Source organism: Neophocaena asiaeorientalis, unplaced genomic scaffold, assembly GCF_003031525.2.
Source record: "Neophocaena asiaeorientalis asiaeorientalis breed wild unplaced genomic scaffold, Neophocaena_asiaeorientalis_V1.1 scaffold107, whole genome shotgun sequence".
NCBI classification, from domain to species: Eukaryota; Metazoa; Chordata; class Mammalia; order Artiodactyla; family Phocoenidae; genus Neophocaena; species Neophocaena asiaeorientalis.
The window spans coordinates 564,724-586,923 of record NW_020173110.1 but is presented as its reverse complement, the minus strand read 5'-3'; the positions used below and the strand labels follow the sequence as shown (position 1 = coordinate 586,923).

Here is a 22,200-nt window from a genome sequence, read left to right as displayed (position 1 = left end):
AGCATAGAGATTGAGAGGAAGCAAAAGGCTAAAAGGTCTAATAAATTGTCAACAATAGATGAATTCAAGAAAAGTATACTTCAAAACCAATAAACCACTAATACTGGTGAATATAAAGTTATTAGGTGATTTCCCCCCCTCAATAAATTCGTAACAATTATTGGATGAGTCTTCAGTTTTATTACAAAAACAAAGATGATCAGTTTGATCAAAATGAAAGCTTGCTCACAAGTTTTAACGTGAATATTCCAAATACAAAGTCTCCTGAAACAAGTTTTGATATGATTTTCATTTTTTTAAAGGGATGCAAACATTCCATTTCCTCATTTATAATCTCTATTCCAAGACAATATTTTAATAAGTATCTTCTGCTGTTTGATCCAAATTCACAATGATAATGGAACCACACAGACAATATCTTGTCAGCAAAGGTTAAAAAGCCATTTTTTTTTTTAAGGAGGAAGTAAATCCTTAATAACCAGCCCTTATGTATTTTCAGAACCTTGTACTACACTGACATGATTTGCAGTCAGTTTTTTTTCCCTACCCTTAAGGCTACAAAACTCTATTGCAAATGCATTGCAAAAGAATTCTAGACCACTTAATGCAAAAATCAAAAAAATAGTTCTCCAATAAAAAGTAAATTTTATAAATGGTAGGAAATAGTATCTGTGGTAAGCTACTAAGTGACATTTTCCCCTATTACTGAACAAATCATGTTACACAGAAACAGGGAAGACAAGTTATCAAATACAACAAGCTTATGCTATGTTTACATCCCTCATTAAAAAAAAATAATTTCAAACTTTTCACACACTCCATCTGATATTTAATTTTCCCATCAGGTTGGAGGGGGAGGATAATACTGTCCATAATTCCAAGGATTCTGATAATTGTACTGAAAGGAAAAAGCAAACATGTTAGCATACAAGAACTATGGCTGATTTCTATATATAAAAATGTAATTAAAGCAGGTATATTTAAGAAAACAAGCATGTGTTCACTGCTGAAATTTCCAAGTCTTAACCAGAAGACAATGTATTATACAATCTGCAACCGAAGCAAAGAGTTGTTTTTTCTAAAGGAAAAAAAAAAGACTATCCTCATTTATGCATTTCTAATAACATCTATTAACAAAAAATTCAATTATAATTATGTAAACTCACTTGATACCAGGCACTATAATTATATGCAGCTTGATTTGCCTGTAAATCACCATCAATCATCTGCGTAGATGATGAAGTTGTATCTTCTGTGTGTGCTTTCTTTTCCTCTGGTTCTTCTGATCTAAATCAAAGGTCAAAATGGAAACTTTCAGAATTCCCACAGATAAGTACTTTTAACAAATGGATAAGTGTCACCTGTGTACGTTCATCTGAAGTTCTTGACCACTCTGTTTTATATGATTTCAAATCATGAAAATAAATTACCACAACATAAAGGTGATAATTATCTTTAAAGGGATTTCCACAATGAAATGTCTTCTTTTAAGCATCCCTTTCTGATTCAGCAGGAAGTTACATACCCGTTTTCTGCTTTCCTTTTTAAAGAATCCTGTTCTTTTAGGAGTGTTTGATGTTCATCGTAAGCATTCAGAAGCCTGAGAGGGAAGGAAAAACAATCCTTTGGAATAGACAAAAGCCAAACTTAAATTTTTAAAGTGTTTAAGTTATTTCCACTTAGGGAAACAAAAGCATGTTGCAATGAACATCCTTTTGGAAAAAAAAAAATGATCCAGCAGGCAAAACTACCCCCAGCTACCTTTTCTACGTTATCTGCTTTGGCAAACCGCTGCCTTGCACTTTCCTTCTCAGTCCACGTGGTTCAAATGAGGCTTCAGAGATACAGGCCTAGCCAATTACCTTACTACTATCTCTGACCAATGACTGATTTAGAGGTGATCATGTGACTCAAACCAGGATGTCAATAAGTCCCAGGATTTTTGACTGAGCTACTGAAAAAGTGCCTGTTCTCTGTACTACAGTGGGCTAAAGCTGATGGGATACTGGCCAAGAGCTACCTGTTTTTATTATTTGTAACACATGGGGAGAGCCCGACTAAGGAGCTATCACACAACAAAGACAGTGACCTTGACAATATGTTTTCGTCCAATGCAACGAGTCCTGACAGTTACATAATTTGTATACTTTTGAGATCTAACTTAACAATGCTTCTTAAAGACACCTGCCACCAGTTAGGATAAAGTGTAAACTTTGGCCATGTGATAAACTGAATTAGAACTAAAATAAAACTACAGTATAATTAATCATTGATAAAAAAGATAATTTTTAATAAAAAAATGTGATATGTATTATAGGTCTCACCTGGAACTTAGAACTTCAAAAACAATGTCACTTGAAGCCAAACTGACTTTAAAATCATAATGATTTTGTTTTCCTTTTACCATTTTCTTTTTCTTTTTGAGCATGGAATCCTAACCACTGGACAACCAGGAAATGCCCTCCTTTTACCACTTTCTTAAATATTTTTTAGAAAGACAAAGATGGCCTTATTTTTTAAGGAATCAGAAACCTGAACACAGATAATTAACATTTCTGTGGAAATGACCTTGATGTTTACATGCATGTTTAACTTCCCTGGACAGCCTGCATATGTACACATTTAATAACAATTAACAGTAACACTGGTCCCAAAATATTCCAGGGGCAAAAACTGTCAATAATCTCTGGTTCAGTGTTTACTCAACATAAAGGACTTTAAGATGGACTAATTTCCTTAAGACCTTTAACAACTCATGGGTTGGCAACAAGAGACTCAATATTCATATGAGAAAATCTGAAAACTGAGGAATACAAAATACTAAGTGAGAGCTAGGATTTAATCCTATATTTGTCTGATTGAACATTAATCCTTACCAATTCATTACACTGCTACCTAAATTTCTAAGCAACTCATTGATTTTCCATATCACTCCCTTTTTAAATTTCAAATACAACAATCTTAGACCTGATACTCAGACCCTCCATAACTATATTTACAAGGGCCTAACTGGCATCCTTGTGTCGGACCTCAGATTTGTCTGTATATTACTGCCAAATTTAAATATGTCATTTAGTCTAATTCAAAACTCTAATAGTTTCCTACTGTCAACCGTGTACATGTGCTCAGAACTCAGTCTAGCTTTTAAGACACAGCACATTTAGCATCAAGTTTTTACCGCTTCATAAAACCCTCCAATCAAGCAGATATTCTCTTTACATGAACTAATTTGCTTCCACCATTTTATCCTCTCCTTAGCTTATCAGAATCCAGTAATAACTAAATGAAGTCCCACCTCCTCTATGAAAGATGCCAAATACATTCTGTTCCAGAGAGATCAAAGCCTTCTTAACAGTTATATGCTACCTCACATATTATGTACAGCCTCTCTAGTCACCATACCATCCAACTAGACTAAAAGCTAGAATTACATATGCCATTTCTTTTGTATACTTTCTTCAGTACAAAACAAAAGGAAGACACATGCAGCACATGAGGTGGTTAAGAACACAGGCTCCGAAGTAGGTTCTAATTCCAGCTGCACAATGTAATAGCTAAGTGACCTTGGAAAAACTGCCTAATCTCTCTTTAAGCCTCTCTTTGTCTATTAAAAGACCAGTACCTCCTCCCCTGTTAGACTGTTAATGTACTTTACATTAGGTAATTATAAAACTTTTAATGTGCCAAGCACATATATACAGTTGTATTAAAATATAACTCATATTAAACGTTTTTCAGTTTAATTAAAATCTTACTCAGCCATCAAAAATGTACACACACACTTGCCTAACAGGAATTGGGGTATTTCCTTACTAGAACCAGGTAAGAAAGGAATGGCAGCAATGCTCTAATCAATATTTCTACTCTTCTATTTTGCAGATTTAAATTTTAAACTTGTCCTTTTCCTCACCCTCATCTTTTAGCCTTTTATAATGCATGAAGATGAGGTCATTAAGGCATGATCTGTAAAACCACACCCATCCTCTTCTCTAATCTGAGATGGCATTCCTATTCCAGAAAACCCCATCTACCTTTGGTGGTCTATATATTAAATGTTTCTGTGTTTCAGGGTTCAATCCTTCGCCCATTTCCTTTTTCACAGAATTCCTGCCTCCTGCTTTCTCTCATCTACTCATTGTTTAAATCACCACGCTAAAATTCTGAAAATAATTTTGAAGGAAAGACAAACCATATGTCCTCTCATTAAGCACATAGACATCTGCAAAACTGAATTTACCCCCACATATACCCAAGGAAAAATAAACCTAGGAAACATTTAAAATTTAACAATATATTATTTTGTACTCATTATCAAATTCCCATCCAAAATTATCAGTGCTCTATTACTATTCAGATAGATAATAATATATAATTAAGATCTTACTTATTAACATCTGAACCAAAATCTTCAAGAAATTCCACTTTTCTCTGAGAAAACGTAATTCTCATTTTCATAGGTAATGAACCATGTATAGCTTTGTCAAAACAATTTAGGATATTTTCTTCATTTTGTTTGAGGTCACCACTATATTCCATTTCAAGTAAATTGAGGTATAACTTTGTGTTCTCCTGTGTAAAAAGCAGTACCAATTAATCATATTTCTAAGATATTTTGATTAGACCACAGATATTTTAAATGCCTTAATTTTTGTCTCAACTTGAAAAATTTAATATTGAAAATTGTATTAAAATGTAATTCATGTTAAATTTTTTCAGCATACATCTAATAAACAGGTAAAAAACTAATAAGCACATTGGTAGGTAGAGACATCATCCTAGCATCTCCTAAACTATGCAAGTTGTTAAATGCCAATAAATTAAAACCCTATATCCTATCTTGGGTTTAATGTAGCTTGACCTACCATAACAAATATGAAGTAAAACATAAAAAAATGATCTCTACAGTTCCCAGTAATCTAAATCTTCACAACCATAGATAATCTTCCTCACTGCAGCTGGAAGCAAACCTCTTATAAACCTGTGTCTTAAAACAGACCTGTCATTACCCGAAAATCTAAAAAATGAGAAATTTCCTAGACACTATCTTTTGACATCAGTTGATATATAAAAGGAAATACTTTAGAAAAGGAGAATAATCTCACTGCTACATTTGTTACAATGTAGGCAACTGCCATACTTATGTTAATAAAGTGTTCTCAGGCCCTCTACTTAATAATCAATAAACTTGCCGTAAAATTTCTAAATGTGGAGAAAATAGAAAATCCAATAATGTTAATTTTCTCAACCTTTTAATGATAATTTGAAAATTTTTTAAAAGAATGGCAACATCAGTTTAGAGGGACTGTTGTCTTCATTTAGTAATGAAATATATTACATACAGACCAAACCTTTCATCATAGTTGCCAAAATGAAAAACAACAACAAAAAAGACTATTTTTTATGGAAGATATTCTAAAAAACACAAATACATACTTTGTCTCTTTCAATAGCTTCCAAAAGCACCTTTCTTGATTTTGGAAGGTTTTTTTGTATTTTGAAAAGATGTCGGGCTAGTTTGATAGCATAAAATGATGATTCATTATTTGATTTGGCATTTTTAATAGCTTCCTGAAGCAAACGTTCAGCTTCTTCCATATTTCCAAGCCGTCGTTCTAAACTTACTCTTCTCAAACGAACCATTGCCAATCCTAGAACACATTCTTCAAATGTTCTCAAGATATTCCTGGCTTCATTAATATTACCTAGAAATAGTAATTAAATGTTTATGCTTTCGTTTAAACTTATGAAATATCCTTTATGCCAGGTATTGGCAAATAACAGCCCACAGGCTAAATCCAGCCCTCTGGCTATTTTTTTTTTTTTGAAATGGAAAACAGCCATGTTCATTTTTTTATGTTATTGTCTATGGCTATTTTGGAGCTACAATGGCAGAGTTGTTAGGAAAGAGACCATATGGCCTGCAAAGCCTAAAACATTTACTATCTGGCCCTTTATAGAAAAAGTTTACCTGACCTCTGCTTTACACCATCTCTCAAGACTCAATTCCTATAACTTTATCCTAAAGTAACTTAAATCCCAAAATATCAACTGAATGTCCTCATTCTTACCCTGCTGTTCCTCAAAAGCTGCCCAAAGCATATGCACCATGGGTTTCTTTGGGAGATGAATTGTGCAAGCTCTGCTGAAGACATGCCTCACTCCTTCAATGCTATGATTTTCCATATACTTGGCATACTACATACAGAAACAGAGGAAATACTGAATAATTTACAGTTGAACAAGCCATTAAATATGTGACAGAACGATAAAATTCTATTTTTAAACCCATTCAGCACCTTTATTGAACCACTAGACTAGTTTCTGTAAGGAAGGACGAAGAGAGGCAACGAGGTTGGCATATGCAGCAGTCAAATCTGGTTGCAAGCAGACCATCTCCTAATGCAACAGATATAGTTATATGAACAACATTCAACAGAAGTACAAAAAAGGTTAGTCACTAGATCAATGTTTATAATATATTCAAGTTTCAGAGCATATAATTTTCTTACCTTAATCCAAAACTCCTCATAGAGGGCACATGATATGACACATCTTTCAAAGAGAACCACAACTCGTTCATGAGTCCCATTTTCAATTTCAAATTCTAAGTATTCTTTCCAGTTTTTCAGTTGTGCCTTTTCCAATGGTTTCACATGAAAATAAGGTCTTTTAATCTGTAATAAAAGCATGACATGACAATGAAAGTAAACCAGTACCAACACCAAAATATGTATGACTACAGTAATACAAATATTTTAAATTATAAAATATAATAATGAACCAAAAAATTTTAATCACCATATCACATGAGTAAAAAAACTTCTAAAATTAAAATCCCTTTAATTACTTAGGCTTTATAAATTGAAGAAACAGAATGTATTTTCCACTTACCCTGTCATTTTAATAGAACTACACAATTTTATGTTCAGAAAACTGTATTCTTTGCTGACTATTTTAGAATTGAACAATTATACCACAGTAACAGAAAGCAGATCAGTGTCCATCCAAAGATGAATGGATAAAGATGATGTGGTATATATACACCAATGGAATATTACTCAGCCATAAAAAACAACGAAATAATGCAATTTGCAGCAACATAGATGCAACTAGAGATTATCATACTACGTGAAGTTGGTAAGAAGGAGAAAGACAAATACCATTTGGTATCACTTATATGTGGAATCTAAAAAATAAACTAGTGAATGTAACAACAAAAAAAAGGAAAGTAGATCAGTGGTTGCCCGGGGTAGGAGTGCAGTGTAGGTTATTGACTGAAAAGGGGTTCTGAGGTGACAGAGTAGTTCTATATCCTGATTGTTGTGGTGATCACAATGCATATACATTTGTCAAAACTCATTTTACGAGCCAGTCACAAAAAACCACATACTACATGATTCCATTCATGTGAAAAGCCAGAAGAGGGAAACCTATAGGAACAGAAAGTAGATTAGCGGTACCTTAGGGCTGGGAGTTGGGGGCAGTAAGCAGATGAGGGAGTAGAGGGGTGAAAGCTAATGAGTAAGGGATTTCTTTTCAGGATGATGAAAAGGTCCTAAAATTAACATTAATTAAATGTTCTAAAATTAACTGTATGTACTTATCTGTGAATATACTAAGAACTACTGAACTGTACACTTTAAATGGGTGAACTATATATGGCATGCGAATTACATCTCAATAAAGATGTTTAAAAAAAACAAAGAATTAGAATTCTGAAAAAATAAAAACACCTCATTTTACTGTACCTAAAATAGGTACATTTTGTTGTACATAAAACTCAATGAAATTGATTTTAAAAATTGAACTGTAATAAAACGGTTCAGATTAAAGATAATTTGCAATTCATGTAAGTCTGAATTCAATGTTTCTAAAATTGATAATGGAAAATGATAAAATAATGGAAAATTGATAATGGAAGCCATAAGTAGGACAAATACCTCATTACTTAATAAGCAAAAATAAAAGGCAGAGACATCATTCAAAACTAAAAGAAAAATACATTACTCCTATCTGTATTTTGAAGCATATAATGACAATAACAAAAAAGCCAGCACTTACACCTTCTTCAAATGTCCATCTTTTACTAACTTCATGCTCATTATAATTAAACATTTCTTGATGAATTTCAATGATTCTATGTCTCATGTTTTCTATTTCAGTAATTAGCTAGGGAAGAAAAAAAATTTTAATCACACAAGTTATATACAAAAATTTTAAATATCACTGCTTACATTTAAGTATTATCCACCCATACTATAGTCTTAGAATAGTGACGGGTTTTTAACCGTTATCAATTATGTGCAAAGTACAATTAACAATACTGAAATCTGTAAAAGTATTTCCTAATAAACTACTTTCTCATATGCCTTTTTAAAAACAAAAAACAGGGCTAGTACATCACAACATAGGCCAAATAATCCTTCTAAGCTAACGTAGTTTTTCAGGTGTCTCATAGTAAAACACATTATCTACTCTAAATCAAACAAGCTAAAGAATTCCCACCTGCCTTAATCAGAAATTGATTTTATATGAGCTACAAGTCCTACCACACATGCAGTCAAGGGACATAAAGTTTAGTTTCTCATGCACTGAAAGATTTTTTTTAATAAGTCTGGTTACCTTTGCTGGATCAGTTATGTCTTCAATTCCTGATGGTAGATCATCACCAGGAGGACCATCATCACCACTATGCCCATTTACAGAAGCTAATTCCCTTCGCAGCTGAATAAACTGTTCACCAGTTAGAAGATCTCTAGGTAAGTTATTCTGTATATGTTCTTTAAATCTAAAGGAAAACAATAAAAATACAAGCTCTATATATGAAGTATAATTTTAGATCCCACATTACATTTCTACTACACATTACTCTTTCAAAGAACTCTGATTTAAAGAAGCAAAAACACCACACCTTTTCTCCTTTTCTACAGTAACAACCTACCACTTGATAAAACAGTCTACAGACATCTTCATTTCCTTCCTGCCTTTGCAATGGAATGAAGAAGGCGTGGACAAGTCATACATTGAAATCCTACTTCTGTCCATAACTAATTATTTGACTTATAGGAAGTTTTTCCCTTCTCTAAATCTTGGTTTTCTCATCTGTCAAGTGACTGTAAAATTAAATACAGCAATCCATGTTTAAATTATAAATGATCAACAAATTTTGCAGTTCCTTCCTCACCTCCCAATTACTCCTGAATTCACATGTCTGTGCCAAACACTCCAATGAAATTGCCCTAATTAAAGTCACCAAGTACCTCTTACATGCAAAATTAAATGGATACTTGTTTTATAGTACAGCATCTATCCTAATAATGTCCTCAGTACTTAAGGCTGTTAACTAGCCCTCCTTTTAGAATCTTCTTCACCCTGGGCTCTGAGTTACCACTTTCTTGGTTTTCCTCCAAGTCTCTGACTGCTCCTTGATTCCAGCCTGCCCCCCAATGCTAGTATGCCCAATGATTCCACTCTGCATTTTGTTCTCATCTATTTTTATATACTTTCTGTCCAATCTTATTAATACAGCTTGAAATAATAAGCATACTATGACTTTAAAACTCTAACTTAAGCCCAAAACTTTTCCCTAAATTTCAGATTAGTATATACAACTGCCAACGCTCTGCATAAAGAAATATAGATTTTAAGCAAAGAGTGTTTTGAAAAACATGTCATTTATCTACACACACTAGTTTATATATATATATACAAATTTTAATAAAAACACCAAGTTGAAGAGCTAAAGTATCTACACCATCTCAATTTGGAACCTTATATACAACGTGTCTATAAGTGTGTCACTTTCATCCACAAATCAACACCCTCAGCATTTCTAATCTTTTTTAAAAATTATTATTTATTTATTTAGGCTGCACAGGGTCTTAGTTGCAGCACACGGGATCTTTGTTGTGGCGTGTGGGAACTTCAGTCGCGGCATGTCAACTTCTTAGTTGCAGCGTGTGGGATCTTTAGTTGCAGCATGTGGGCTTCATAGTTGCAGCATGCAGACTTCTTAGTTGTGGCATACGGACACTTAGTTGCAGCATGTGAACTCTTAGTTGCGGCACACATGTGTGATCTAGTTCCCAGACCACGGATCGAACCCAGGCCCCCTGCATCAGGAGCGTGGAGTCTTACCCGCTGGACCACCAGGGAAGTCCCAACATTTCTAATCTTGAATCTTGATATTGTCAACCACTAAGTTGCCGAATCTCTTCCACCTACCTTATCTCTTACATTCCACTGGATATTAGGTCCAATTTAGTCTACCTTCTAAATATGACTTCATGCCCTCCTCACTACTCAGCTAGATAAACATAAACCAGTCTTCCAGCCTCTGGTCCCACAGCTTCTAACCCCACCTCAATATTACTATCAAAAATGTTATTAAGGGCTTCCCTGGTGGCGCAGTGGTTAAGAATCTGCCTGCTAATGCAGGGGACACGGGTTTGAGCCCTGGTCTGGGAAGATCCCACATGACACGGAGCAACTAGGCCCGTGAGCCACAACTACTGAGCCTGCGCGTCTGGAGCCTGTGCTCCACAACGAGAGAGGCCGCAACAACGAGAGAGGCCGCAACAGCGAGAGGCCCGTGCACCGTGATGAAGAGTGGCCGCCGCTTGCCACAACTAGAGAAAGCGCTCACACAGAAACGAAGACCCAACACAGCCAAAAAAGTTATTAAGAAGTAAACATGAAAAATAAAATAGTAAACAGGATCATATCCCACCCTCATGCCAAAATCACTTCAGTGTTTATCCTGCATTCAGGTTAAAATCCAGTCTCCTTGAAGTCTTTCATATTCTGACCTAGCCTCTGACCCAGACCTACCTCTTCAACCTAATTATCAGACATGGTTGTACATGTACCATATGCTCCAACCGTATGGACTTTTTCCCCAAGTTTCTTAAAATTGATTTAGGTTACTGACACCTGGATTTTTATGGATTTTAAGACTTTCACAGGGACTTCCCTGGCGGTCCAAGGGTTAAGACTCTGTGCTTCCAATGCAGAGGGCACAGGTTCAATCCCTGGTAGGGGAACTAAGATCCTGCATGCCGCATGGCATGGCCAAAAAAAAAAAAAAAGACTTTCACAAACATATGTAAATAACATTGGAAACTAATTTTAAATTTTGCAAAATCAGTGAATACAGAGGCTTAACTTCACCTATTTTATCACCAGGAGGACAAAAATACAGATTGCCTTATTTAAAAAAACTTTAAATGAGGAAGTAACTCACATGTGTAGTATGAAAATGAATAGATTTAATACTCAAATAAATATTAAAACTAAAAATTGTCAAGACATAAATAAGAAACTTGAAATAAGGTAAAACTGAAAAATAACTACTTATAGAACATATATTTAAAATAACTGGACTTCCCTGGTGGCGCAGTGGTTAAGAATCCTCCTGCCAATGCAGGGGACACAGGTTCGAGCCCTGGTCCGGGAAGATCCCACATGCCGCAGAGCAACTAAGCCCCTGTGCCACAAGTACTGAGCCTGGGTGCCTAGAGCCCATGCTCCGCAACAAGAGAAGCCACCGCAGTGAGAAGCCCGCGCACCACAAAAAAGAGTAGCCCCTGCTTGCCACAACTAGAGAAAGTCCGTGCACAGCAACAAAGACCCAACACAGCCATAAAATACAATAAAAATAAATAAAATAATCGCCACATTATATATATAAACTTCTTTCATATGGTGATAAAATATGCATAATACTAAACAGTAATATTCCATTAGCTTTTTCTACTATAAAGCTAATATTTTCAATATAGAATGGCTGAGTGCCCAATACTGGGTTGGCCAAAAAGTTCGTTAGGTGTTTTCCGTAAAGGAAAATACCTGTTCCTAGGTATTAAGGCCAAAAAGAATTAAAAATCCTCAGAAAATGACAGACATGTGAGGATACAAGAGACATAAATTCAAAACAGTGTTATCAGTGCTAAGATAAATGAAATAAATGTAGGTAGAGTGCTGGCACAAAAGACAAAACAGACACTTCCATTTAGGTGAACTGGAAAAAGTGTCACGGAGAAAACATTAAGCTGTATGGGTCTTAAGGAATATGAGTTCACCAGACAAATGGAAAGTGGAAAAGGTATTACAGTCATAAAAAGCATAAAACATCACTGCCCTTTGGGAAATTATCAGTACTCAGGTTACGTCTAGAGTTTAAGAACTACCAGGGACTGGGCCTGAGGAATTAGATCATATCACAAAAGTACTCATGCTAAGGAGGATTTTAAATTAGATATATTCTTAGAGATAATGTTCAGTGTATATCCAATATACAAGCCTACACAACAGAAATATTTCTAATACAGCACTTAGCTCCTTTAGCACATGTTTCCTCTTCTACACTTTTGAGCAACTTGAGGGCCAAGTCAATGCATACATATCTTCTTTGGGCCTTTATTCCTACAACTTAAATGCATATCATCTGGTACATGGCAAGCACTAAATAACTGACTTTAAATAGGAGAAGTATATTTGGCAAAAGAAAACATTTCAGCAGTTCTCAAAGCAATTAGTCATGTGAATTAGTTTACTTATATAAACTCTAAGATTTACTTATACCAACACTACTTCTGAGTTTGCTATACTCATAAGGAAAGTGTGTCTCATTACATTAAGTGAAAAAGAGTAGATTAAAAAGCAGTATGCGTGAGGCTTCCCTGGTGGCGCAGTGGTTGAGAGTCCACCTGCCAATGCAGGGGACGCAGGTTCGTGCCCCGGTCCGGGAAGATCCCACATGCCGCGGAGCGGCTGGGCCAGTGAGCCGTGGCCGCTGAGACTGCGCGTCCAGAGCCTGTGCTCCGCAACAGGAGAGGCCACAGCAGTGAGAGGCCCGCGTACCGCAAAAAAAAAAAAAAAGAAAAGAAAAAGCAGTATGTGTAATGCAATCCACTAATCTCTATTATACTCATACATGCATTTTTCAAAGCCCAGTGAAATATTAAAAAAAAAAAAACTACACCAAGAACTTTGGGGCCACACTGTCTAGGTTCCAATCAGCTTCCAACCACTTACTAATTCTGTGACCTTTTGCAAATACTTTAATCTTTCTTTGCCTCTACTTCCATAAAATATAGATAAATAATAGTACCTATACCTATACCTGGTTAATTGTGACGATTAAATGAGTTATAAGGCACTCAGAATACTGTCTGTATAACTGTTTCCTAGTCATATTTTTTCTTACCAACAATAAAATTATAATCATATATTTTACCTATACTTTAGACCCTAGAAGAACTGGTTTATGAAAGGAACCCGCTTTGTCCCAGAAAACTTTTTAAATCTTTTTTAAAGGCTTTTAAAAAAACATTAAAAATATTTTAACTTTTTAAATTCAGTCAACAAATATTCACCAAGTGTCTCCACATGCCAACCCTTGTGTTAATAATCTCTTTCAGCAAGTGTTTCCCTAGGTCATTATACCCTAGAAACCTGCCCACCTCCTCTATCTCATGAAAAACAGAGATGGTATATTCAGGTCCACATGCTTTCTGTTTCTAACCTGGGTCTACATAGCTTAGCAAATTGATCCACAGTTCTGTACAAACGTTTCATAAAGTTTTCTAATTTGTTAGTAAAGAAAAATTTAGAAAATCACTTACTTAATAACTACCTAAAGTTTACAGGCTCTACCACAATACTAGTTATAAAAATTATGACAGAAATATGGCAGTTATAGCAAACATTTATCAACACAGTCCTCATAACTTTCTTGTTCAGAAAGACTAAGTCCATATTAGTGGGAGCCTTATTAATGGGATACTTTGAATACATCAGAAACATGGAAATCACAGTACACAGAACTAGTTGTTTTAACAGCACTCATTAAAATGAAATGATACCAGTCATAACAGATTATCATAGTAGAAAATTAAACTGAAATTATTTTTGATTGTTTGAATATAAACAGGACTTACTACATAAAATACATTCTTTGCTCTTTTGGATATAAGATGTTACGTGAATCACAAGAATGGACCTTTAGTAAATCATTATGTTTTAAATAAGCATCTATTATGTGCCATGTACTGTGTTAACCATGAAGAATAATTAAACTTAGATTCTTTTCTCTCATTCCTTCACTACTCTGAAATATCTTAGACAAAAGACAGGATTCCTATCGTTTCCTCACCTATAAAACAGATAAAAAGAACCTTCTGTCTAAAACCAGTAAAGTTCCTAAACATTTTATAAGCTATACTGAAAATGTCAAAATCTAAAACTGTATATAACTTGCGATTATCGAGCAATAAAATTTATTCCTGTTTGCGTCTAACAGAATCTTACATTTCAAGAGAATAAGTATCCTCATTATTGGAAATTAATTACCTGAGTAATCACACAAAAATGTTAACAACCTGATTTTTCCACTCACCTCTGAAAATGATGACTGTACAGCTGTGTTGGAATACCCAGAATACGATCGTATATAGCTGTAACTTCTCTCAGGTTTCCCTGTTCATTTTCCCAGTTTATATACATTTCCCAGAGTCTGTCAGATCGGAAATCTGTTCCTGCAGCTAGAACAGCATGCTCAAAAGTTCTGAAAAATTAAATTACCTCTTAAGTTATCTTTCCAAGATAAAATCACTTTAAAAATATTATTTCTACACTTTGCAATATATACAAATATCAAATCATTGTCATACTCCTGAAACTAATAAAATATTTCTAAATTTTAGAAGATAATGCTAAATTCAAAATTATATTCAACTTTATACAAGTAGAGATTAAAAGGAAGAAGGAATAGTAGAAAAGTGTATGACAGTTGCTTAAAAAAAAGGGAAAACGTAAAGGGAATAGGTAAATGTAATTTTATGTAACTGTATATTGTTTTATATGATATAAATTTGCAATGCAAATTACACAGCAAACATATAAGAGTAACACAGTAGACACTAAAATATTCGTTAAACTTGAAATGTCTGTTGAATAGATTCCTTTAGGACAAAAGACAGACAAAATTTATCTCCCTTTAAGAAGTAATTTTCTGGCAAAACAACTCTCCAACAAGGGGTCCAGCTGCCTTGTCAGGTAATGAGAAATATACATATATTCTAAAACTCTCAAAATTCTCTCCTAATTCTAAAATTCCACAGTTACACTTTACTACAAAATCATTTATTTTAAAATACTTAGCTCATTTGAAGAGATTTCTGTAAGCAATTTTAATCACTGGATTTGATATCCCAAATGGGATAAAATTTTAGGTACGTTTTCAAAATAAATATTAGAATCAAGAGGGATTTTTAACAGTATAAACTACACTACCTAAATTAATCTACAACTTTAACTGAATGCCAATCAAAGCTCTAAGAAATTTTGGATGGAAGAGGAAAAAAATTCTAACATTCATCTAGCATACAAAGATGCAAAACATTTTTGTAGAAGTATAAAGCAGCAGGCATTTTCCTGAAAGGTATCAAAAGAAACTAGAAAGCTACAAAAATTAAAAGTATGGCACTGGCCTGGTATCGGAAAAATGGATTAACAGTTCCCAAGAAAACAAAATAGATCTATATATATGTGAAAATTTAGTATATGACAAAGTATTTTAAATCAATGCACACAAATTTTTTTTTAATTTAAAAAATAAAAAATAAATCATTGCAGAAAAGATGGACTATTCCAAATGGAAAAAATAAAAGGTTAATCTCTGACTTGCAAAAGACGCAAATAAGGTTAATCTGTTTCACAAAAGACACAAGCTAAATGTCAGATAAGTGAACTATAAAAAAAAGCCTATAAAAAGAATTAGAAAAAAATTCAAGATTTATGTATTCTTGGCAAGATAGGCACAAAACTCAGAAACCAATAAAAGATTACAAATTGAACCACAGTAAGAAAAAAACAAAAACAAAAACCTCTATATGATAAAGATACCCTAAACGAAGATGTGCCAAAACCGGGGGAAATATGTTTAATACACATAAGGGATTGAGAGAACATGCGCGCGCGTGCGCGTGTGTGGTACGTGCACACACGTGTATGTTTGTTTGAGATTTTCAAGAGAGTTAAAATACATGTTATTCCTCTGCAGAATCCCAAAGTGATTCAGGAAATTAACGCATCAGACACTAAGAAAACTGGAAGTAGCTGGAAGAGGAAGGATGACAGGTAATGAACAAAATGTTTAGACGAAGGTTTGCTTAATGAATGGTAAGAGGCCTTGAACCCACTTTCCTGCTCAGCTATGGGATTTCAGAAGCTAGGTATATGCTCCCCAGGCAGATCAGATGATCCTTCAACGAAGAAACTGCTTGGTATAGGAATAAGATATAAAGATTCCAACACTGGGAGTCCCCCAACAAAAACCTGAGTAGCCACCTGATCATGCACTGTGAAGCCCTTTATTCCAGCTAACAATGTAGTACAGAACTTCCATTCGGTTTATTAGTATTGAATCTTTAACATGAGCAGAAATCCAGAGATCAAACATATCAGAAATGAAAACAAGCAAACAAACAAAAAAGAGAAAACAGCGCTGAGGGCAGAGAAAAATTTCAACTATCCTTAATACCCTCAAAGAAATGTTAAAAAGATATGCAGCCAGGGACTTCTCTGGTGGTCCAGTGGTAAAGAATCCACCTTCCAAAGCAGGGGACGCGGGTTCAATCCCAGGTCAGGGAACTAAGATCCCACATGCCTCGGGGATACTAAGCCAGCACCTCAACAAGAGAGTCCATGTGCCTCAAACTACAGAGCCCATGCACTCTGGAGCCCACGTGCCACAACTACAGAGCTCATGCGCCCTGGAGCCTGAGCTCCACAACTAGAGAGAAGGCTGTGCACCACAACAAAGAGCCCGCGTGCCGCAACAGAAGATTCCACAAGCCTCAATGAAGACCCCGCGTGCCAGAACTAAGACCAGACACAGCCATAAATAAAATTAAATAAATAAATAAATAAATAGGACTTCCTTGGTGGTGCAGTGGTTAAGACTCCACGCTCCCACACAAGGGGCCCGGGCTCGATCCCTGGTCCAGGAACTAGATCCCACACGCATGCCACAGCTAAGAGTTCGCATGCCACAACTAAGACCTGACACAACCAAAATAAAATAATTATTTAAAATAATAATAAATATTTTTAAAAGTAAAAAATTTGGATATTAAAATAGAAAGATATGCAGCCATATAACAAGAATAGGAGGCTATAAGGAAAGGAACATTCAAAGAAGAGGAAAGATTCTTAAATACTAAAAATCTTATGGCAGCTATTAAAAATCCAATACAAGGTTCAAGGAAATACCTCAAAAAGTCAAACAAATCCTAGGAGATTGAGAAAAAGGAAAAAGGTAAGAAAATTAAATGATTAAAACAGAAGGTCCAATATCCAACTATTGAAAACAACAGAGAAAACCAAGAGAAAGAAATTATCGAAATAAGAATGTACACAATAATAACATTTCTAAGACTAGAAAGATGTGCTTTAAAGCCTCCCAGATTGAAAAGGCCCACTAAGCACAATTAACTAGAAAAAGAAAGTCCACACCAAAGCATTACAACTGCAGTTATAACAAAGATAAAGAGAACATTTTAAAAGCTTCCATGAAGAAAAACAAGTCACATAAAGAGAATTCAAAAGAATGGTATTAATACTTCTCAAAAGCAACACCGGAAGAGAGATGGAGAAATGCCTTCAAAGCCCTAAGGAAAAATTACTTTCACCTCAAAATTCTACATGCCACTGGACCATCAATTGTTTCAGACATAAAGATTCAAAAAAAATTTTTTTATTCCAAGCATCCTTTAACAGGAAGTTATGGGATGTACTCCTCTAAAAGGCAGGCATGAACCAAGAAAGAGTAGGATCTAACAAGCTCTAATAAATAGAGCTTGATACCCAGGAAAAAGGTAAAGACATCTCCTAGAACCATGATAATGAGGAAATCCAAAAACCGCTGTACAACAGGATCAGAATACAGCAACCAGTCCAGATTACAGAAGAGGAGGTTCCAGGAGAGCTATCTCCAAGAAGAGGGAAAAAAAATGGAATTTACATTTCTCAGAACATAATTCTTTTTTTGTAATCTTCAGATTAAGTAGAATAACACTAGATACATATATCTTTTAGTTTCAAAAAATAACATATAGCATTTGTACATTGTGGAAAGTCAGTATTAGTACTGACTACTGAAAGTAGCTGTTGGAGGGGGTAGAAAATTTTAAATGTTTAAAGAAAGCCAGGCAAATGGGAAAAAGGGGGGAGGGAAGGAAAGGGGTAATTACAGGAAAAACAAAAAGCTATGAAACCTATCCATACTGGAAAGATGAGGAATGGGAAGACAGGGTATAAGTGAACTAAAAATTCTCATCTACCATAACAGAATGATAATGTCTATAGGTAGTGAGAGAGAAGCAGAAAGCAGTAGAGTGCTACTGTTTTAAACATGTTGAAAATATCAGAAGAAACGGCTAAAATATTTAAAGAGAGGTGGAGGGAATCACTTTTTGTTACAAGCAGTTTAACATTAACTTTTTAAATTACATGTACATATCAATAAATTGATGAAAATAAAAACCAAAAACACATTTTAAATTCCTATAATCAGTAACAAAGACTATCCAAAGTAAAATGAGCAAATGTCATGAACAAGCAATGTAAAAATGCCTTATATAGACAGCATTTGAAAAGACGGTAAACCAGGATGACCAACCTACAGATATGTGAACTAAGATAATGAAATACTACTGGAGGTTAAAGAAAAAAACATGGCATGACTATGGGAAAATGACTACCCTCATACACTGTGGGAGTTTAAAATTGCTACCACTTTTAAAAGAACATATGACAAAACACAGCTGCGATTCCCTTTGACAGAAGTTACATTTCTAGAGTGTTCTACATAAACATTGACTTGTAAACAGATGTTCACTGAAGCACTAATGATTTCCTATAAATAAGAATTTGGTCAAATAAAATATACTACCTTGATACTATAAAACACTCTTGCAATGGTTAAAAAAATGGTAGGGAGAATTTCTAAAACATTCTGTTAATTTTTTTAAGAAATCAAACAAAAATATGTGCAATACGTATACACACATATATGTACATCTATGTGTATCTAAAAGAACACACCCCAAGTAATTAACCGTAAGAGGAGAGGGACTGGGGACATAAGAAAAGGGGGTGTGGAATGGTGGAGGACTTTATTATGTACATTTTTTAATAATCATGCATAAGTTTACTATGTATATCATTTTTTTTAATAGTGAAAAAGAAAGTTAAACTTTTAGTTCAGCATTCTTGAGTAGTTCTATTATCAATATCAGAATACTTGACTTATTTATATCTTTAAATACATTTAAGTATCAGTGTTTCACATACCCTCTTATTGTACTGTTTGTCTCAGGATCACCAGGGTCCAATGTTTCTTTTAAGAAGTTTATATAATGTATCCAAAGGTCAACACTAAGAGGTATTGCCTGAAGCCCCCGGCGATACACCTAAGAAGAAAACAACAAACTGTACTTCAAATATTTAATTATTTCTTAACAGAGAGGCAACACTGTGTTATCCGGTGAACCTTAGAAATACTAATTACTGGAATTTTGTTTAAATAATCTACCATTACCATTTGGGTGGAGGTTGGATAGAACATGGCAATGTTCTGATCCCCACGTGCAGAGTCTTGATCTTCAAAGCGCAGCAGTCCCTGCATTCTGACCGGGTTGTGTGGGCAGGCTTTGGGTTACAGACCATAGGGCACAGACCCATTAGAGCATCAATGACAGCGTCTGACCAAAAATGCAATAAGACGTAGCAAATGTGACTAGCAAACCAACTATATTGTTTGGAAAATGAGAAATAAATGTAAGTGAGAGAAAAGCCCTGCCCTACTTGTTAAGCTGCAGTGTAATACAGAGGCTTGCACTGCAAAGCTTGACAAACTGTAGAGGTTTAACGCACCTGCCAACAAAGAGAGAAAATATTAGCTACAAATGCCACAAGAGTGACAAATGCAAATAAAATACCCTATAAAATTGTTTGACCATAAATCGTAGGTACTGCCAGCCAAAAAAAGTCTCTGTTTTGTTATTATTTGGCTTACAGTACCTAATGGAGATAACTTTATTCAGTAATGTACGCACCTCATCTGATTGTTTAATGTTGTCATGCCGCTTTTCGAGGTCTGCATACTTTTTCCAATAACCATAGCAATACGGATAGTGTATGAAAAATTTGTCAAACGCTTTCCTGGCAGCCATCAAGTGATTCTGATGAAAATAAAACAAGGTGTTTAAACATCTTGGAAATTTTTGTCACAAAAACTATTATTCCTTTCAAATGTACAGGCATACCTCAGAGATATTGCGGGTTAAGTTCCAGACCACTGTAATAAAGCGTATTATCGCAATAAAGCAGGTCACACAAATTTTCTGGTTTCCAAGTGCACACAAAAATTCTGTTTACACTATACTGTAGTCTATTAAGTGTGCAATAGCATTATGTCTAAAAGAACAATGTACATACCTTAATTTAAAAATACTTTATTGCTAAAAAATGCCAAAATAATTACAATAGTAACATCAAATACCACTGATCACAGATGACCATAACATAATAATGAAAAAGTTTGAAATACTGCAAGAAATACCAAAAATGTGAGAGACAGGAAATGAGCAAATATTGTTGGAAAAATGGCATCAACAGACTTGCTCGACGCAGGATTGCCACAAACCTTCAATTTGTAAAAAACGCAGTATCTGTGCAGCTCAATAAAGTGAAGCGCAATAAGACGAGGTATGCCTGTTATTATCTCAAAATAAACGACAGGCTTAAAAACCACACACACAGCAGCCCTTTTACCTAAATGCAATCTTATCCTTTGAAACAGAAGGAACTAATTCTGTCAAACAGCAAAGTAATTTTTTTATTTCAGCAATTTTATACACACATACATACACACACCAATTATTACAAATATTAGACTTTGATTCTAATACTTTCCATAATGTACAAATGCTATGAAAGTTATTTTTGAAGCTAAAAAAATATTATCTAAAATGTTCTTCAACTTAATCTGAAAATTATAAAAGAGGCAACTTTAATTACAAAACAATAAGGCCTAGTCTGATATTACTTGATTTTTCTGTCCCCTCTAATCCCATTTAAATAGTTACTAACCTCCTGTTCTACATACTGAAGCAAATATACCCAGCCTGTAAAATCCTGAGGATTACTTTCTACAGTTTTCCAAAACTTTTCATATTCTGGAGGGAAATTTGCTTCTGTTTCTGTCACTGGAAGGTCCACAGTATTTGCTATTTCATTTTCTTCCGTAGTTGTGTTCACATTAGGAGATCCATCAGGTGACTGTTCCATTTCTGTAACATTCATAATCTCAGTACTGAAATCAGTAGACTGATCTACCACTACCTCTGAACTGTTGCCTGTGCTGCCATTATTGGAATTTCTGTACTCATCCATGTGAGAATTCTGCATGGCTGTTTATTTTTTCTTCAGTTAATGATCTGTGGAAACATAAAGAGAAACATCTTCCAAATGTTTATTTGGCATCATCAAAACCACCTTTTAAAAGCCCAAGTTAGCTATTAAAGGAATATATTAATTTGATTCTTGAGCTCTCCTGTAAGTCATAATCAGGTTTATTAGTTTTTATATTACAAATTAAATTCTATAACAAATTTTCCAAACTTCTGCCAGTTTATTGTTGACTGAGTAAAAACTAGCTCCTTCATCTATAAAACAGTGAGTATTGAGCCTGCTCCCTAAAGAAGCAATCATATCTAGAATTCAGTGCTCCTTAGCTAGCTAAGAATCTAAATTTTAATATCTGAATGCTATCTTGCTACCAATCCTGAAAAACAGCAATATCTTTAATATCTGCTCTGGAGGCTTTAGCTAACAAAACAAATTCTGGCCATGGATATAAATGTTTCAGAGGGAAATTCATAACTTAGCTCAGGATAGATTTTTAAGAAGGTTATACTGTTGAAATATATCTATAAAATTTAAATCCTAGCAGCTAGGTTTGATTTTATTATAGAAGATACACATTAAGGTTTTAAAATTAAAGAGTGATTTTTAAAGTAAGTGTTATTAAAAACATAGTTATAAAAGAAATAATAAAAAAATAAAAACATAGTTATAAGGGAATTCCCTGGCAGTCCAGTGATTAGGACTCTGTGCTCTCATTGCTGGGGTCCC

The 22,200-nt window shown here is 34.5% G+C and overlaps 1 protein-coding gene and 1 non-coding gene across 4 annotated transcripts in view; both read right to left on the bottom strand.

Annotated features, from left to right (window-relative positions):
- Positions 1 to 157: 157 nt before the first annotated feature.
- PRPF39 (pre-mRNA processing factor 39) overlaps positions 158 to 22,200 on the bottom strand; it is a 37,354-nt gene continuing 15,311 nt past the window's right edge. Inside the window, exons 2-16 of one of the 3 annotated variants that reach the window (XM_024743430.1) lie at positions 21,157 to 21,503; positions 20,121 to 20,246; positions 19,870 to 19,938; positions 19,604 to 19,766; positions 19,357 to 19,475; positions 14,399 to 14,566; positions 8,623 to 8,788; positions 8,062 to 8,169; positions 6,510 to 6,674; positions 6,069 to 6,195; positions 5,434 to 5,702; positions 4,385 to 4,569; positions 1,526 to 1,600; positions 1,167 to 1,287; positions 158 to 898 (exon numbers count right to left, since the gene is read on the bottom strand). In XM_024743430.1, the coding sequence (XP_024599198.1) occupies positions 842 to 898; positions 1,167 to 1,287; positions 1,526 to 1,600; positions 4,385 to 4,569; positions 5,434 to 5,702; positions 6,069 to 6,195; positions 6,510 to 6,674; positions 8,062 to 8,169; positions 8,623 to 8,788; positions 14,399 to 14,566; positions 19,357 to 19,475; positions 19,604 to 19,690 (1,647 nt within the window). In that variant the 5' untranslated portion in view covers positions 19,691 to 19,766; positions 19,870 to 19,938; positions 20,121 to 20,246; positions 21,157 to 21,503 and the 3' untranslated portion in view covers positions 158 to 841. Of the gene's footprint in view, positions 899 to 1,166; positions 1,288 to 1,525; positions 1,601 to 4,384; positions 4,570 to 5,433; positions 5,703 to 6,068; positions 6,196 to 6,509; positions 6,675 to 8,061; positions 8,170 to 8,622; positions 8,789 to 14,398; positions 14,567 to 19,356; positions 19,476 to 19,603; positions 20,247 to 21,156; positions 21,504 to 22,200 lie in introns of those variants that run through there. The other 2 variants (XM_024743429.1, XM_024743431.1) reach the window with 2 other exon arrangements.
- LOC112398730 (small nucleolar RNA SNORD127) lies at positions 5,281 to 5,366 on the bottom strand. The gene has a single exon (XR_003003054.1). It is a non-coding gene; the product is annotated as a small nucleolar RNA SNORD127 (small nucleolar RNA).